The sequence below is a fragment of the Oncorhynchus mykiss genome, chromosome 22 (assembly GCF_013265735.2).
Source record: "Oncorhynchus mykiss isolate Arlee chromosome 22, USDA_OmykA_1.1, whole genome shotgun sequence".
Taxonomy (NCBI): domain Eukaryota; kingdom Metazoa; phylum Chordata; class Actinopteri; order Salmoniformes; family Salmonidae; genus Oncorhynchus; species Oncorhynchus mykiss.
The window spans coordinates 40,997,327-41,013,211 of record NC_048586.1 but is presented as its reverse complement, the minus strand read 5'-3'; the positions used below and the strand labels follow the sequence as shown (position 1 = coordinate 41,013,211).

At 45.4% G+C, this 15,885-nt stretch overlaps 1 protein-coding gene across 1 annotated transcript in view; it reads left to right on the top strand.

Moving 5' to 3' along the window:
* Positions 1 to 15,885, top strand: part of LOC110501883 (activin receptor type-2A) — a 58,573-nt gene that overhangs the window by 38,276 nt on the left and 4,412 nt on the right. The window contains exons 5-10 of the mRNA XM_021579736.2: positions 12,320 to 12,463; positions 12,811 to 12,954; positions 13,308 to 13,453; positions 13,710 to 13,824; positions 14,086 to 14,224; positions 14,903 to 15,033. Of these exons, the coding sequence (XP_021435411.2) occupies positions 12,320 to 12,463; positions 12,811 to 12,954; positions 13,308 to 13,453; positions 13,710 to 13,824; positions 14,086 to 14,224; positions 14,903 to 15,033 (819 nt within the window). The remainder of the gene's footprint in view (positions 1 to 12,319; positions 12,464 to 12,810; positions 12,955 to 13,307; positions 13,454 to 13,709; positions 13,825 to 14,085; positions 14,225 to 14,902; positions 15,034 to 15,885) is intronic.

Here is a 15,885-nt window from a genome sequence, read left to right as displayed (position 1 = left end):
AGGAGAGGGGGAGGGTCGATAAATAATGCACGCTCTCTCTGCTCCCTCGCTTTCTCCCTCTGCTCCCTCGCTTTCTCCCTCTGCTCCCTCGCTTTCTCCCTCTGCTCCTTCGCTTTCTCCCTCTGCTCCTTCGCTTTCTCCCTCTGCTCCCTCGCTTTCTCTCTCTGCTCCCTCGCTTTCTCCTTTTGCTCCCTTGCTTTCTCTCTCTGCTCCCTCGCTTTCTCTCTCTGCTCCCTCACTTTCTCCCTCTGCTCCCTCGCTTTCTCTCTCTGCTCACTCGCTTTCTCCTTCTGCTCCCTCGCTTTCTCCCTCTGCTCCCTCGCTTTCTCCCTCGGCTCCCTCGCTTTCTCCCTCTGCTCCCTCGCTTTCTCCCTCTGCTCCCTCGCTTTCTCTCTCTGCTCCCTCGCTTTCTCTCTCTGCTCTCTCGCTTTCTCTCTCTGCTCCCTCGCTTTCTCCCTCTGCTCCCTCGCTTTCTCCCTCTGCTCCCTCGCTTTCTCCCTCTGCTCCTCCACCTTCCCTTATGGCTATAAAAAGGCTTTCTGCACGCAGGTCAATGAGACATGCCTGAGTTTGATCAATAACAAGCCATATTTTCATTAACACTAGAACCACTGGGCCTCTAAGGAACCCCCTTCAAGCTGATTAGTAGTCATTCTGGCTGCGACATTCTAACAGTGGAATGAATACTTTTCATATATACTATCGCAAAAATAATCATTTGGTTGCGTTTATGAAGGTCTTGGGTAATTTTAGAATAGTTTTTTATTTTTTATTATATTACAATATCATTTCCATTCGTTCATGTTAGAAGGCTATATTTAAATACAAAAACGCATAAAAAAACACAAACTCGAGAGTTCAAAACATTTTATTTGTGGAATACCTTTTGTTACAACCATGAGACAGAAAGCATATGTGTTAGAGTACGGTAAAAGCTATAAAATAAAGTCTTTACAATTGTTTTTATTTTTTAAATACCCCCAACCACCAAGACGCATGGTCAAGATGCACAGTGAAATTATGAAAACATCAGCAGCTGAAAAATCATTATAAGCACCAAGTGGCCTTGATAAATAGTGAAATTCGGCACAAAAGCAATAATGGCATTATAATGAATATGTCGATAGCATAGCTGTCAAAAATAGTCAATTATTTTCAGCTCGTGATTGTTTATTGCGTCTTCACTCAATGGCATCAGTTGGATTTCATTTAGCTGTTATTCCTTGTCCTAACAGTTGACTTAGCTGTTATCCCTTGTCCTAACAGTTGACTTAGCTGTTATCCCTTGTCCTAACAGTTGACTTAGCTGTTATCCCTTGTCCTAACAGTTGACTTAGCTGTTATCCCTTGTTCTAACAGTTGACTTAGCTGTTATCCCTTATCCTAACAGTTGACTTAGCTGTTATTCCTTGTCCTAACAGTTGACTTAGCTGTTATCCCTTGTCCTAACAGTTGACTTAGCTGTTATTCCTTGTCCTAACAGTTGACTTAGCTGTTATCCCTTGTCCTGACAGTTGACTTAGCTGTTATCCCTTGTCCTAACAGTTGACTTAGCTGTTATTCCTTGTCCTAACAGTTGACTTAGCTGTTATCCCTTGTCCTAACAGTTGACTTAGCTGTTATCCCTTGTCCTAACAGTTGACTTAGCTGTTATCCCTTGTCCTAACAGTTGACTTAGCTGTTATCCCTTGTCCTAACAGTTGACTTAGCTGTTATCCCTTGTCCTAACAGTTGACTTAGCTGTTATCCCTTGTCCTAACAGTTGACTTAGCTGTTATCCCTTGTCCTGACAGTTGACACAGTTTTCATACCTTTCACTTGCTTGACACACTTTTGACATAACTTTGTTTGGTTGTAGTGTGTAATAGTCTCCAGTCCTCCCGTCATCTTGTCATTCTTCAGCACCGTTGTGGACTACAACGTCTGTGCAGATCCTTTATTTTGCACAGAGGGAGAAGCTCCCGATTCACTTTGTTCGTGGTGCCAGACAGATTTGTTTTCTTTGCAAGCAACTTATTCGCTAATGATGATGAAGTGAAGAAATTGTCCACTGTGTCATTTGTCCCATTTGCCAATGTCAGGTTCCACAAGCCTCATCACCACATTCCCAACATTTGCTCACCTGCTGCCGATGTGGGAATTTTCCCAGATTTTAAAAGCCATTCAGCATGTGGTAATTACAGTTGAAGTCGGAAGTTAACATACACTTAGGTTGAAGTCATTAAAACTTGTTTTTCAACCACTCCACAAATTTCTTGTTAACAAACTATAGTTTTAGCAAGTCGGTTAGGACATCTACTTTGTGCATGACACAAGTAATTTTTCCAACAATTGTTTACAGACAGATTATTGTACTTATAACTCACTGTATCACAATTCCAGTGGGTCAGAAGTTTACATACACTAAGTTGACTGTGCCTTTAAACAGCTTGGAAAATTACAGAAAATGATGTCATGGCTTTAGAAGCTTCTGATAGGCTAATTGACATAATTTGAGTCAATTGGAGGTGTACCTGTGGATGTATTTCAAGGCCTACCTTCAAACTCAGTGCCTATTTGCTTGACATCATGGGGAAATCGAAAATCAGCCAAGACCTCAGAAAAATAATTGTAGACTTCCTCAAGTCTGGTTCAATTTCCGAACGCCTAAGGTACCATGTTCATCTGTACAAACAATAGTACGCAAGTATAAACACCATTGGACCACGCAGCCGTCATATCGCTCAGGAAGGAGACGTGTACTGTCTCCTAGAGATTAATGTACTTTGGTGTGAAAAGTGCAAATCAATCCCAGAACAACAGCAAAGGACCTTGTGAAGATACTGAAGGAAACAGGTACAAAATTATCTATATCCACAGTAAAACAAGTCCTATATCGACCTAACCTGAAAGGCCGCTCAGCAAGGAAGAAGCCACTGCTCCAAAACCGCCATTAAAAAAAGCCAGACTACAGTTTGCAACTGCACATGGGTCGTACTTTTTGGAGAAATATCCTCTGGTCTGATGAAACAAAAATAGAACTGTTTGGCCATAATGACCATTGTTATGTTTGGAGGAAAAAGGGGATGCTTGCAAGCCGAAGAACACCATCCCAACCTTGAAGCACGAGGGTGGCAGCATCATGGTGTGGGGGTGCTTTGCTGCAGGAGGGACTGGTGCACTTCATAAAATAGATGGCATCATGAGGGAGGAAAATTATGTGGATATGTTGAAGCAACATCTCAAGACATCAGTCAGGAAGTTAAAGCTTGGTCTCAAATGGGTCTTCCAAATGGACAATGACCCCAAGCAAAGTCAAGGTATTAAAGTGGCCATCACAAAGCCCTGACCTCAATCCTATAGAAAATTTGTGGGCAGAATTGAAAAAGCGTGTGCGAGCAAGGAGGCCTACAATCCTGACTCAGTTACACCAGCTCTGTCAGGAGGAATGGGCCCAAATTCACCCAACTTATTGTGGAAAGCTTGTGGAAGGCTACCTGAAACATTTGACCCAAGATAAACTATTTAAAGGCAATGCTACCAAATACTAATTGAGTGTATGTAAACTTCTGACCCACTGGGAATGTGATGAAAGAAATCAAATCTGAAATAAATCATTCTCTCTACTATTATTCTGACATTTCACATTCTTAAAATAAAGTGGTGATCCTAACTGACCTACAACTGGGAATTTTACTAGGATTAAAGGTCAAGAATTGTGAAAAACTGAGTTTAAATGTATTTGGCCTGAAGCAGGCCCTACTGTCTGAAGCAGGAGAGGAGCAGGCCCTACTGTCTGGAGAAGGAGAGGAGCAGGCCCTACTGTGTGAAGCAGGAGAGGAGCAGGCCCTACTGTGTGAAGCAGGAGAGGAGCAGGCCCTACTGTGTGAAGCAGGAGAGGAGCAGGCCCTACTGTGTGAAGCAGGAGAGGAGCAGGCCCTACTGTCTGGAGAAGGAGCGGAGCAGGCCCTACTGTCTGAAGAAGGAGAGGAGCAGGCCCTACTGTCTGGAGAAGGAGCGGAGCAGGCCCTACTGTCTGAAGAAGGAGAGGAGCAGGCCCTACTGTCTGGAGAAGGAGTGGAGCAGGCCCTACTGTCTGGAGAAGGAGCGGAGCAGGCCCTACTGTCTGGAGAAGGAACGGAGCAGGCCCAACTGAAGGCAGAAGGAGAGGAGCAGGCCCTACTGTAGGCAGAAGGAGAGGAGCAGGCCCTACTGTAGGCAGAAGGAGAGGAGCAGGCCCTACTGTAGGCAGAAGGAGAGGAGCAGGCCCTACTGTAGGCAGAAGGAGAGGAGCAGGCCCTACTGTAGGCAGAAGGAACGGAGCAGGCCCTACTGTAGGCAGAAGGAGAGGAGCAGGCCCTACTGTAGGCAGAAGGAACGGAGCAGGCCCTACTGTAGGCAGAAGAGGGGAGCAGGCTCTGTCGGGAAAATGAGCGGATCGTGACCTACTGTCGAGAGGTGGAGAGGCAACAGGGGAAACTATTTAAATGACATGCCCTCCTAAAACTAGTTATAACTCCAGTTATGTTTGATATTAAGATTCGGACAACGACAGTGTGTTATATAGACGTTTTTAAGAAAAGTCAATGATGGAGGGGGGCATGACTTAAAAAATGGCAGAGAAATAAAATAATGAGCAGTGAAAATGACTGCTGTAGTGGTTGTAGTGTTAATGCTGCCTCGCCACCCCCATGTTGCAGCAGTGTCTTCTTTGTCTGCTGTAATCCACTGGACCATCTACAGCAGGGCTAGCTAACTAGATTCAGCCGCGGAACGATTGTTGTCGGAGCGGATGGTCGGGGGGCCAGAACATAATTATAATCATTTGTACACTGCAAATTGACCACAACTAAGCTCAAAAAGAGATTGTATTTGAAAATGACAATCATTTCATACCTTGATTATAATTTTTGTTATTCGTGGGAATATTTGGGGAACAGATTTCCTAAATGAATCACATTTTTTGATGAATTCCAGGTGATTTGGTCTTTTTACCAAAACCGACTTTGGTAAAACAAAGTCGTCAAACAGCCAATCAAAATCACTTGTGTGCCGCCCTTTTCTGACCAGGGCTGGGAATTGCCAGGGACCTCACGATACGATGTTATCACCATACTTAGGTGCCGATTTTAGATATGTATTGTGATTATCAGCGTTCTATATCTATTGCGGTTCGATACTGTGATTTTATTGCGGTTCGATGTCCCGAACATATTGCTCACCATATGTCTGCTGCAGAGGGACAAGAAATAGCCATGAGAAAACACACATTTTGATCAGTCATGGAAATAAAAGTTCTGAAAACTAATTTGTTCCCTATTTAAAAAGATGGAGAACAAGCTGTGAAGGAAAAATCCTGGAGTTGTGGTCCAGGTACAGGCAGCTAGCGCAAAACTTATATCACGATACGATATATAGTCAAAAATAATATGGGAGGGAAGGGAAAGAGAGAGAGAGGGAGGGAGGGAAAGAGAGAGAGAGAGGGAGGGAGGCAGGGGGCAGGTGAGAGAGGGTGGGAAATAGAGAGAATAAGGGAGGTAGGGACAGGGGGAGAGGGAGAGAGAGATGGGAGAGACAGAGAGACAAAGGGCACACAGCCTTTGAACCATCCTTAATGTCTCTCCTCACTGCCTACAGGTCATACAGCTTCACTACTACAGCTCTTCCTTTCCCTCCATTACCAACGGCTCACTGAAATGACAGGCAGACAAATCAACACAAAGTGCACCTGTCTTGGCGTACTCTGCTTACTGTCACCTGGGTCCTAAGTCCAGGGTCAGCTTTATTTCACAGGCACAGGTGTTACCGCTGCCTGGGATTTCATGTTATACTCTTGTTTCTACTACATTCTGGACTCTGACATTCTCATGGGCTTGCTTTCTTCTGCAGGCTCTGGCTTTCGCACACGTCTGTACTCGCACACGTCTGTACTCGCATGTGTGCGAGTACAGACGTGTGCATCACTAGCATTTAGCTGCGTGTGTGTGTATGCGTGCGTGTGTGTGTGCGTGTGTGTGTATGCGTGCGTGTAAAGAAACCGTCTGTACTTGCTTGACGGTGTGTCAGGGGAGGGACCAGAAGCGTAATCACACTCTGTAACAGACATTGCTAAATTCTGAGGAAATTGTTGGCAGCCGCTGAAATGCTTCCCGTCAGCTTGTCATTATTACAGTGTCCTCAGGCTGAACACACTATAATATACACACAGAGCTGTGCTTGAAAAGCTGGTGTTAGCAGGCGGGCTGCAGCCTCTCTCCTCACACACATACGCTTAACATACTGCCAATGTGACACACACCATTACTAGTTATGATTTGCCCCGGGAGTTTTGTTAGTCACTCCCTTCGCCCTATTGCGTCATCGGTCAGTGGTGTGTGAATGGTGGAAACAGCAATGAATTGGCTGGAGATTTAGTAGGATTGTTTTGTAACAGTGTTTCGAGTCAGTCAGTGCTGGGAGAAAGAGAGAGCATTCTCAGGCAGGGGAGGGCAGGACAGGACAGGGCGGGCAGGACAGGACAGGACAGGACAGGACAGGACAGAGCAGGACAGGACAGAGCAGAGCAGGACAGGACAGAGCAGGACAGGACAGGGCAGGGTAGGACAGGACAGAGCAGGACAGGGCAGAGCGGGACAGGACAGGGCAGAACAGAGCGGGACAGGGCAGAACAGAGCGGGACAGGGCAGAACAGAGCGGGACAGGGCAGAGCAGAGCGGGACAGGGCAGAGCAGAGCAGGGCAGAACAGGACAGCAGGACATGGCAGAGCAGGACATGGCAGAGTAGGGCAGAGCAGAGTAGAGCAGAGCAGAGTAGAGTAGAGTAGAGCAGGGCAGGACAGCAGGGCAGGACAGCAGACCAGGGCAGAGCAGGACATGGCAGAGTAGAGTAGAGTAGAGTAGAGTAGAGTAGAGTAGAGTAGAGTAGAGTAGAGTAGAGTAGAGTAGAGTAGAGTAGAGTAGAGTAGAGTAGGGCAGGACAGCCTAATAGACTGTTAGATGTTGTCGTGACTTGGAAACGTGGCTGCAGGGGAACTCACAGTTAACTGGTTATTCCTTCCAGATGTTGCTTTGTACCAATGGCCCATCCTTGTTGTTGAGGTCTGTTGAAGCCACGCTTGACTCTCAGGACAGACCCATGGTGTCCCTGATCCTAGGTCAGGAGTGGTGTTAAAATATCCTCTGGCCATGGGTCATCAGCTCAGCTGTCATTTGTCTCTCATGCTGGAAATGTTTTCTTTACACCTCTTTCCTTAACTAGCACGCCTTTCATATTATGATAGAGGTAAGAGAAGTCTCTGTCATTCAGCAGTTGGTTACGATCTGTTCACGGTTTCTGCATCTCTTGTGAATATGATTTATCATATCCCTCAAGCTTGAGACTCCCACCACCTCAGATGCACCATTCATGTCTATTTGAGTTTGAAACTGCGCACTGTTATTTTCATATTTTTTTTTAATGTGCACGGATATACGCTAAATCCACTGTCCTGTTTGGGATTCAGCAGCAGGAGTGAAGTGCATGGACCGTTGCCTTATTGGTTGGAATGCAAGAGTCTGAGCATGCTATGATTGCAGCCAAAGAACGTTATGGTGAAATGATCGATTATGGTGTCATATACACTGCTCAAAAAAATAAAGGGAACACTAAAATAACACATCCTAGATCTGAATGAATGAATTTTCTTTACATAGTTGAATGTGCTGACAACAAAATCACACAAATTATCAATGGAAGTCAAATTTATCAACCCATGGAGGTCTGGATTTGGAGTCACTCAAAATTAAAGTGGAAAACCACACTACAGGCTGATCCAACTTTGATGTGATGTCCTTAAAACAAGTCAAAATGAGGCTCAGTAGTGTGTGTGTGTGGCCTCCACGTGCCTGTATGACCTCGCTACAACGCCTGGGCATGCTCCTGATGAGGTGGCGGATGGTCTCCTGAGGGATCTCCTCCCAGACCTGGACTAAAGCATCCGCCAACTCCTGGACAGTCTGTGGTGCAACGTGGCGTTGGTGGATGGAGCGAGACATGATGTCCCAGATGTGCTCAATTGGATTCAGGTCTGGGGAACGGGAGGTCCATAGTATCAATGCCTTCCTCTTGCAAGAACTGCTGACACACTCCAGCCACATGAGGTCTAGCATTGTCTTGCATTGTCTCACAAGGGGTCTGAGGATCTCATCTCGGTACCTAATGGCAGTCAGGCTACCTCTGGCGAGCACATGGAGGGCTGTGCGGCCCCCCAAAGAAATGCCACTCCACACCATGACTGACCCACCGCCAAACCGGTCATGCTGGAGGATGTTGCAGGCAGCAGAACGTTCTCCACGGCGTCTCCAGACTCTGTCACGTCTGTCACGTGCTCAGTGTGAACCTGCTTTCATCTGTGAAGAGCACAGGGCGCCAGTGGCGAATTTGCCAATCTTGGTGTTCTCTGGCAAATGCCAAACGTCCTGCACGGTGTTGGGCTGTAAGCACAACCCCCACCTGTGGACGTCGGGCCCTCATACCACCCTCATGGAGTCTGTTTCTGACCGTTTGAGCAGACACATGCACATTTGTGGCCTGCTGGAGGTCATTTTGCAGTGCTCCTCCTTGCACAAAGGCGGAGGTAGCGGTCCTGCTGCTGGGTTGTTGCCCTCCTACGGCCTCCTCCACGTCTCCTGATGTACTGGCCTGTCTCCTGGTAGCGCCTCCATGCTCTGGACACTACGCTGACAGACACAGCAAACCTTCTTGCCACAGCTCGCATTGATGTGCCATCCTGGATGAGCTGCACTACCTGAGCCACTTGTGTGGGTTGTAGACTCCTTCTCATGCTACCACTAGAGTGAAGGCACCGCCAGCATTCAAAAGTGACCAAAACATCAGCCAGGAAGCATAGGAACTGAGAAGTGGTCTGTGGTCACCACCTGCAGAACCACTCCTTTATTGAGGGTGTCTTGCTAATTGCCTATAATTTCCACCTGTTGTCTATTCCATTTGCACAACAGCATGTGAAATTTATTGTCAATCAGTGTTGCTTCCTAAGTGGACAGTTTGATTTCACAGAAGTGTGATTGACTTGGAGTTACATTGTGTTGTTTAAGTGTTCCCTTTTTTTTTTTTTTTGAGCAGTGTATCAATATGGGGTGGGAGAATGGTGGCTAACCACACACACACACACACACACACACACACACACACACAGTTATAGGCTACTTAAATATAATAACCATTTTGAACAGAAGCAACCCACCGCCTGCTGTTTGCAGTATAGCTAAGTCAGTACAAGGATAACTGGTCTCAGTAGCTTGCAAACATCAATATTGATTCTCCTGTTGAAGACAAAAGAACGTGTCACACAGATGATAAATGTTAGGCCTCTCAGCCCGGTCCTAGCCTACAGGGACAGCTGGACCATAAAAATGACATTGTTTTCATTTTTACGAGTGCATGTGTTATGATTGATCACTTGAGAGAATGGCAACGTAAACATGACCTTGAACACTGATGACAGCTAGAGGTGCAGGGTGTGGCTGCGGTTAGGTCTGGACTGCAGGCTTTAGGCCCAGGCTATATATCCTGCCCTATATGCTGCCCTCTTTCACTTGGTTTCCCTATTCACTCATTTCCACTCCCTCCTTCCTGTTCCTCATTTGCCCTCATTAATCAGACTATTCTTTCTTCCCTTCCTGTTGTGGCTGTACGCATGCAGGCCATTATGTGTACAACCTATGGGGAAAGATAAACATTCTGTGACATTAAAGAGGCTACTTTCCCTGCTTTTCAACTAAACCATTAGAGGACCAATAGTGGCCCTCATTGAAGCAGGCAAGCAGCCAGGGAACTCAAAACGTAGTGTATTTGAGTTTTAAAAACGCTTCAAAAGTTTATCATTTCTGTTTTTGAAATTTCAGACTTGATTTGTCGTAAAGAAAAACGTATCCTACAAAAATGTCCATGAATTATAATCCACATAATAATTCACATTCCCTGTTGCTGCAGAAATGTTTTCCTGCCGTAGCGAATTGGTTTAAATTAAGAGCCGACATCTGCATGGACCTGTAACAGTATGTAGACACAGAATGCTCATGGTCCGTCAGTACGGCGACCAGAACACCTCTTAATCAGTCTGTCATCATCATCATCCTGCCTTTGTAGTTCTCTTCCTTGATGGTATCCTGTAGTTCTCTTCCTTGATGGTATCCTGTAGTTCTCTTCCTTGATGGTATCGAGGCAAAGGTCTGTTTTTATTACTGTCTGGAGCTATGATGGACATGCTGGACATGATGGGTGTGCCCATAAAACATTATCTATAGTTCGAACAGAGCATATGCCTTTAAACATGGCTCCAGTGCAGATCAGAGCCGTACCTACAGTATACAGTACCAGTCAAAAGTTTGGACACACCTACTCATTGAAGGGTTTTTCTTTATTTTTACTGTTTTCTACATTGTAGAATAATAGTGACGACATCATAAATATGAAATAACACATATGGAATCATGTAGTAACCAAAAAAGTGTTAAACAAATAAAAATATATTTTATATTTGAGATTCTTCAAAGTAGCCACCCTTTGCCTTTATGACAGCTTTGCACACTCTTGGCATTCTCTTAACCCGCTTCACCTGGAATGCTTTTCCAACAGTCTTGAAGGAGTTCCCACATATGCTGAGCACTTGTTGGCTGCTTTTCCTTCACTCTGCGGTCCAACTAACTTTCTCAATTGGTTTGAGGTCGGGTGATTGTGGAGGCCAGGTCATCTGATGCAGCACTCCAGCACTCTCCTAACTTGGTCAAATAGCCCTTACACAGCCTGAAGGTGTGTTGGGTCATTGTCCAGTTGAAAACAAATGATAGTCCCACGAAGTGAAAACCAGATGGGATGGCGTATCACTGCAGAATACTGTGGTAGCCATGCTGGTTAAGTTTGCCTTGAATTCTAAATAAATCATAGACAGTGTCACCAGCAAAGCACCATCACACCACTTCCATGCTTCACGGTGGGAACCACACATGCAGAGATAATCTGTTCACCTACTCTACGTCTCACAAAGACACGGTGTTTGGAATCAAAATCTCAAATTTGGCCTCATCAGACCAAAGGACAGATTTCCACCAGTCTAATGTCCATTGTTCGTGTTTCTTGGTCCAAGCAAGTCTCTTCTTCTTATTGGTGTCCTTTAGTAGGGGTTTCTTTGCAGCAATTCGACCATGAAGGCCTGATTCACACAGTCTCCTCTGAACAGTTGATGTTGAGATGTTGAGATGTGTTACTTGAACTCTGTGAAGCATTTATTTGGCCTGCAATTTCTGAGGCTGGTAACTCTAATGAACTTAGGTAACTCTGGGTCTTCCTTTCCTGTGGCGGTCCTCATAAGAGGCAGTCATCATAGTGCATCATGGTTTTTGCGACTGCTCTTGAAGAAACTTAAAAAGTTCTTGAAATGTTCAGTATTGACGGACCTTCATGTCTTAAAGTAATGGTGGACTGTCATTTCTCTTTGCTTATTTGAACTGTTCTTGCCATAAATGGACTTGGTCTTTTACCAAATAGGGCTATCTTCTGTATATCACCCCTACCTTGTCACAACACAACTGATTGGCTCAAATGGAGGATAGAAATTCCACAAATTAACTTTTAACAAGGTACACCTGTTAAAACTTGGTGATTCCATATGTGTTATTTCATAGTTTTGATGTCTTCACTATTATTTTACAATGTAGAAATTGTAAAAATAAAGAACAAACATTTGAAGGAGGAGGTGTGTCCAAACTTTTGCCTGGTACTGTATATAAAGGCTCCCAGAAGGTAATGTAGACTCCTAGTTCCAGACCAGGAACTCTAGGCCCATTGCTTTACCTCAAGTTAAACAATCAACCCACCTATTTCAAAGGGGTTATTGTAGCACCTGAACTTGAATATCCTTTTGACACTACTGGGCCAAGCCGAGCCGGAAGAACAGAATGGTTCTGGTTGGCCCTATAGTGTAAATCGGGTGTAGATATCCCTCCAGACCAGGTGTGCTGCAGCAGTCAGTCAGTCCCTCCATGCTCTTCTACGGTAAGTAGGTCAGGCCTCATCCAGTAGTCCAGAGAGGAGACAGGGGTTGGTGATTTTAGTTTAACATGCTCATCACTTCCCTAGCCCCCATAAGCCCCTTCTGTCAAAGCTTCATAGCACCCAGCCCAGCAGCTGGTTAGGTTTCTCTTTTCCCCCTAGCCCAACCATTGGCCTTGCAACATGGAAGCCATTTTGGATCCTACTTCAATGTACTGCAGTCCCATGTAATGCTTGGTCTCTGTGTAACAAACAGTGAGTTTGATGTGTGTTTCTCTCTCTTCTCTGCAGGACCCGGGGCCCATGCCTCCCTCCCCCATCCTGGGACAGAAGCCTCTGCAGTTAATTGAGATCAAAGCCAGGGGGCGCTTCGGCTGCGTGTGGAAGGCTCAGTTGCTCAACGATTACGTGGCTGTCAAAATATTCCCCATTCAGGTACAGTAATGTAACCACTAACTACCAATAGTAGCAGGACAGAGGGCTGTGTGGAGGCTTTTCCTGCTTCTTTGGAAGAGAGAAGAGAGCGTCATCAGTCTTAAAGCTCCAGGCCCTAGGTAAATCCTCCTGGGCTGACCAGCCCCCTACTTTAGAGGCCAATCACTAAGCCCACAGTGGCCTTGATTGACCGCTGAGCACCAACTGACATTACAGAACATACATTATTATTCTATTTTTAAATAACAATTTATTTGTTTATTTTTTATGTCTAATAGGAATCCAAAACCCATTCTCAGTTGATATTGTACATCTTGAATAGTTTTCTGTGTGTTTGGCGTCCTCAGGACAAGCAGTCATGGCAGAACGAGTATGAGATCTACAACCTGAGCGGGATGAGGCATGAGAACCTGCTCCACTTCCTGGGAGCAGAGAAGAGGGGTAACAACATGGACATAGAGCTGTGGCTGATCACAGACTACCACGAGAAGGTATAGCCCCCCCTGCTGGTCAGAGGATCACAGCACAAACAAAGCAAATTAAATCACAACTCATTCAACGTTGTCTTGCTAGAATTTAAAATGTATCCCAAGACATCAACCGTCTTTGTGAAAATGCAAGTCTATGTAGCAACACTGGTCCAGTATTTATTAACAGGACTAACTTAGATAGAGCTGTTTCTTCCTATTTTTCAGAAAACACTAGATGGTCTTTATCTGTGTTGAATATATATGCCCTCTATTGGTTAGAAGTAGAACAATCAGCTGGCATTACGTCAGATGGCAAGGTGAGCCACATTTGCTAGGTGCTGTTATATTAACTGGTTGTCTGCCTCCATCTCCAGGGCTCGTTGACAGACTATCTGAAGGCCAACGTGTTGTCGTGGAGCGAGCTGTGCCACATAGCCCAGACCACGGCTCGAGGCCTGGCCTACCTCCATGAAGACATCCCTGGTCTGAAGGACGGACACAAGCCAGCCATCGCCCACAGGTCAGCTCCCTGCTCTCCCATCCTCCCTGGTCTCCTATCTCTATGTTTTTGTTCCTCTATCATTACACTGCCATTAAAGACCTGTTCTATGATGTTCTTTTCAATCCACTGCCTTCTTTCACTTACCCCACCCCAAAAAAATATATCTCTGTTTCCAGAAATACACAACATTCATTATGTTAAATGATGGGTGTCTTTCCTCTCCCACGCTGTCTGTTGTCTCATTGGTGTGTTTCTGTTTTGCTGTGATCCACAGGGACATCAAGAGTAAGAATATCCTTCTGAAGTCCAACCTGACGGCCTGCATCGCTGACTTTGGCCTGGCCCAGAGGTTTGAGGCTGGGAAATCCGCTGGGGACACGCATGGACAGGTGAGCGATGGGAGGAATGGTTGTGGAAGTGGTAGTCCAGACTCCATGATGTTCTAAAAGGCTGTAAAAACGTCAGCATACCTCAACGTTCATGTTACAAAGAAAAAAACATCATACATTGTTCATCTGTTCAGCACTGGCAGAACTCTGTATTCCCAGGTATCAGATTGACACAATTGCATGTAAATTGTCCAAAACAGGCAGGACCACCGATTGAGATCTGATCTCTAACCTGTGTGTGTGTGCGTCTGTTCATTGCAGGTGGGCACCCGGAGGTACATGGCCCCTGAGGTGCTGGAGGGGGCCATCAACTTCCAGCGGGACTCGTTCTTGAGGATAGACATGTATGCCCTGGGACTGGTGCTGTGGGAACTGGCCGCACGCTGCAAGGCTGCTGATGGTAAGAACACACTCCATGGAAGGACCATAGAGTAGGAGTGGCCCACGCAGAGTAGGAGTGGCCCACGCAGAGTAGGAGTGGCCCACGCAGAGTAGGAGTGGCCAACTCTCTTCCAGTCTTCCTTGCATACTCTCTGGAGAGCTACCCTACTGCAGGATTTTGTTCCAGCTTTACTCGGAACCTTGATTAGCTAAATCAGGTGTAGGGCTGAAGCAGAAGCCAGCATACACAGTATCTCTCCAGGAGGGGGGGGTGTCCTTTCCTGCACTACCATAGTTCTAGTGTCTAATCAGGGAATTCTGTCTGGATTCTGTCTGTCTGGTTCCATGGAGCCGTATTGACCTGGCCTAACCCGGGTTGTTGTGTCGGGGGTCAGCATGTGGAATGCCCTGCATGACATCTGGTTATCACTGGAGGTCAACTCTGGGTTAGAGCCTGGTCAGAGCAACTCACTGCCGCGGCCCCGAGGGAGACCTCCACTGGTCAAGAGCTGTTAGACAACACAAAGCATCAGCTCTGAATACCTTAGGAAAAAAACTCAGAGATCACTAATTGTGTTTAGATCACTGTTTTTTCTTTATTAGCTGAAAGTAATGACTGGTATATTGATTGCATTTTGTGAATGTTTTTTCTTTGTGGTCTGGTGTTGAGGTAACCGTCTGCTGTGTGTTATTTCAGGACCAGTGGATGAGTACATGCTGCCGTTTGAGGAGGAGATTGGCCAGCACCCGTCTCTGGAAGACATGCAGGATGTTGTAGTTCACAAAAAGCTGAGGCCCATGCTCAGGGAGTGCTGGCAGAAACACACTGTGAGTAGAACCTATACACCATGTATCTTAACCAATCAACCATCGTGACCTGACTGAAGGGGTGACTACTACAAACGACCAAAACCCATTGTCATGCAACAGTAAGGAGATGTAGGACAGTGCCTTCAGTATTCACACCCCTTTGTTTTGTTACAAAGTGGGATTAAAATTGATTTAATTGTAAAAAAAAAATGAACAAAAAATGTTTATTGTCAACGATCTACACAGTACTCTGTCAAAGTGGAAGAAAAATTCTAACATTTGTCAAAGATTTATGAGTAATAAAACACTGATATATACTACCGTTCAAAAGTTTGGAGTCACTTAGAAATGTCCTTGTTTTTGAAAGAAAATCACGTTTTTTTGTTCATTAAAATAACATCAAATTGATCAGAAATACGGTGTAGACATTGTTAATGTTGTAAATGACTATTGTAGCTGGAATCGGTTGATTAGAAAACCCTTTTGCAATTATGTTAGCACAGCTGAAAACTTTAGACTAGTTGAATATCTGGAGCATCAGCATTTGTGGGTCCAATTATAGGTTCAAAATGGCCAGAAACAAAGGACTTTCTTCTGAAACTCGTCAGTCTATTCTTGTTCTAAGAAATGAAGGCTATTCCATGTGAGAAATTGCCAAGAACCTGAAGATCTCGTACAACGCTGTGTACTACTCCCTTCACAGAACAGCACAAATTGACTCTAACCAGAATAAAAAGAGGAGTGGGAGGCCCCGGTGCACAACTGAGCAAGAGGACAAGTACATTAGAGTGTCTAGTTTGAGAAACAGATGCCTCACAAGTCCTCAACTGGCAGCTTCATTAAATAGTACCCACAAAACACCAGTCTCAA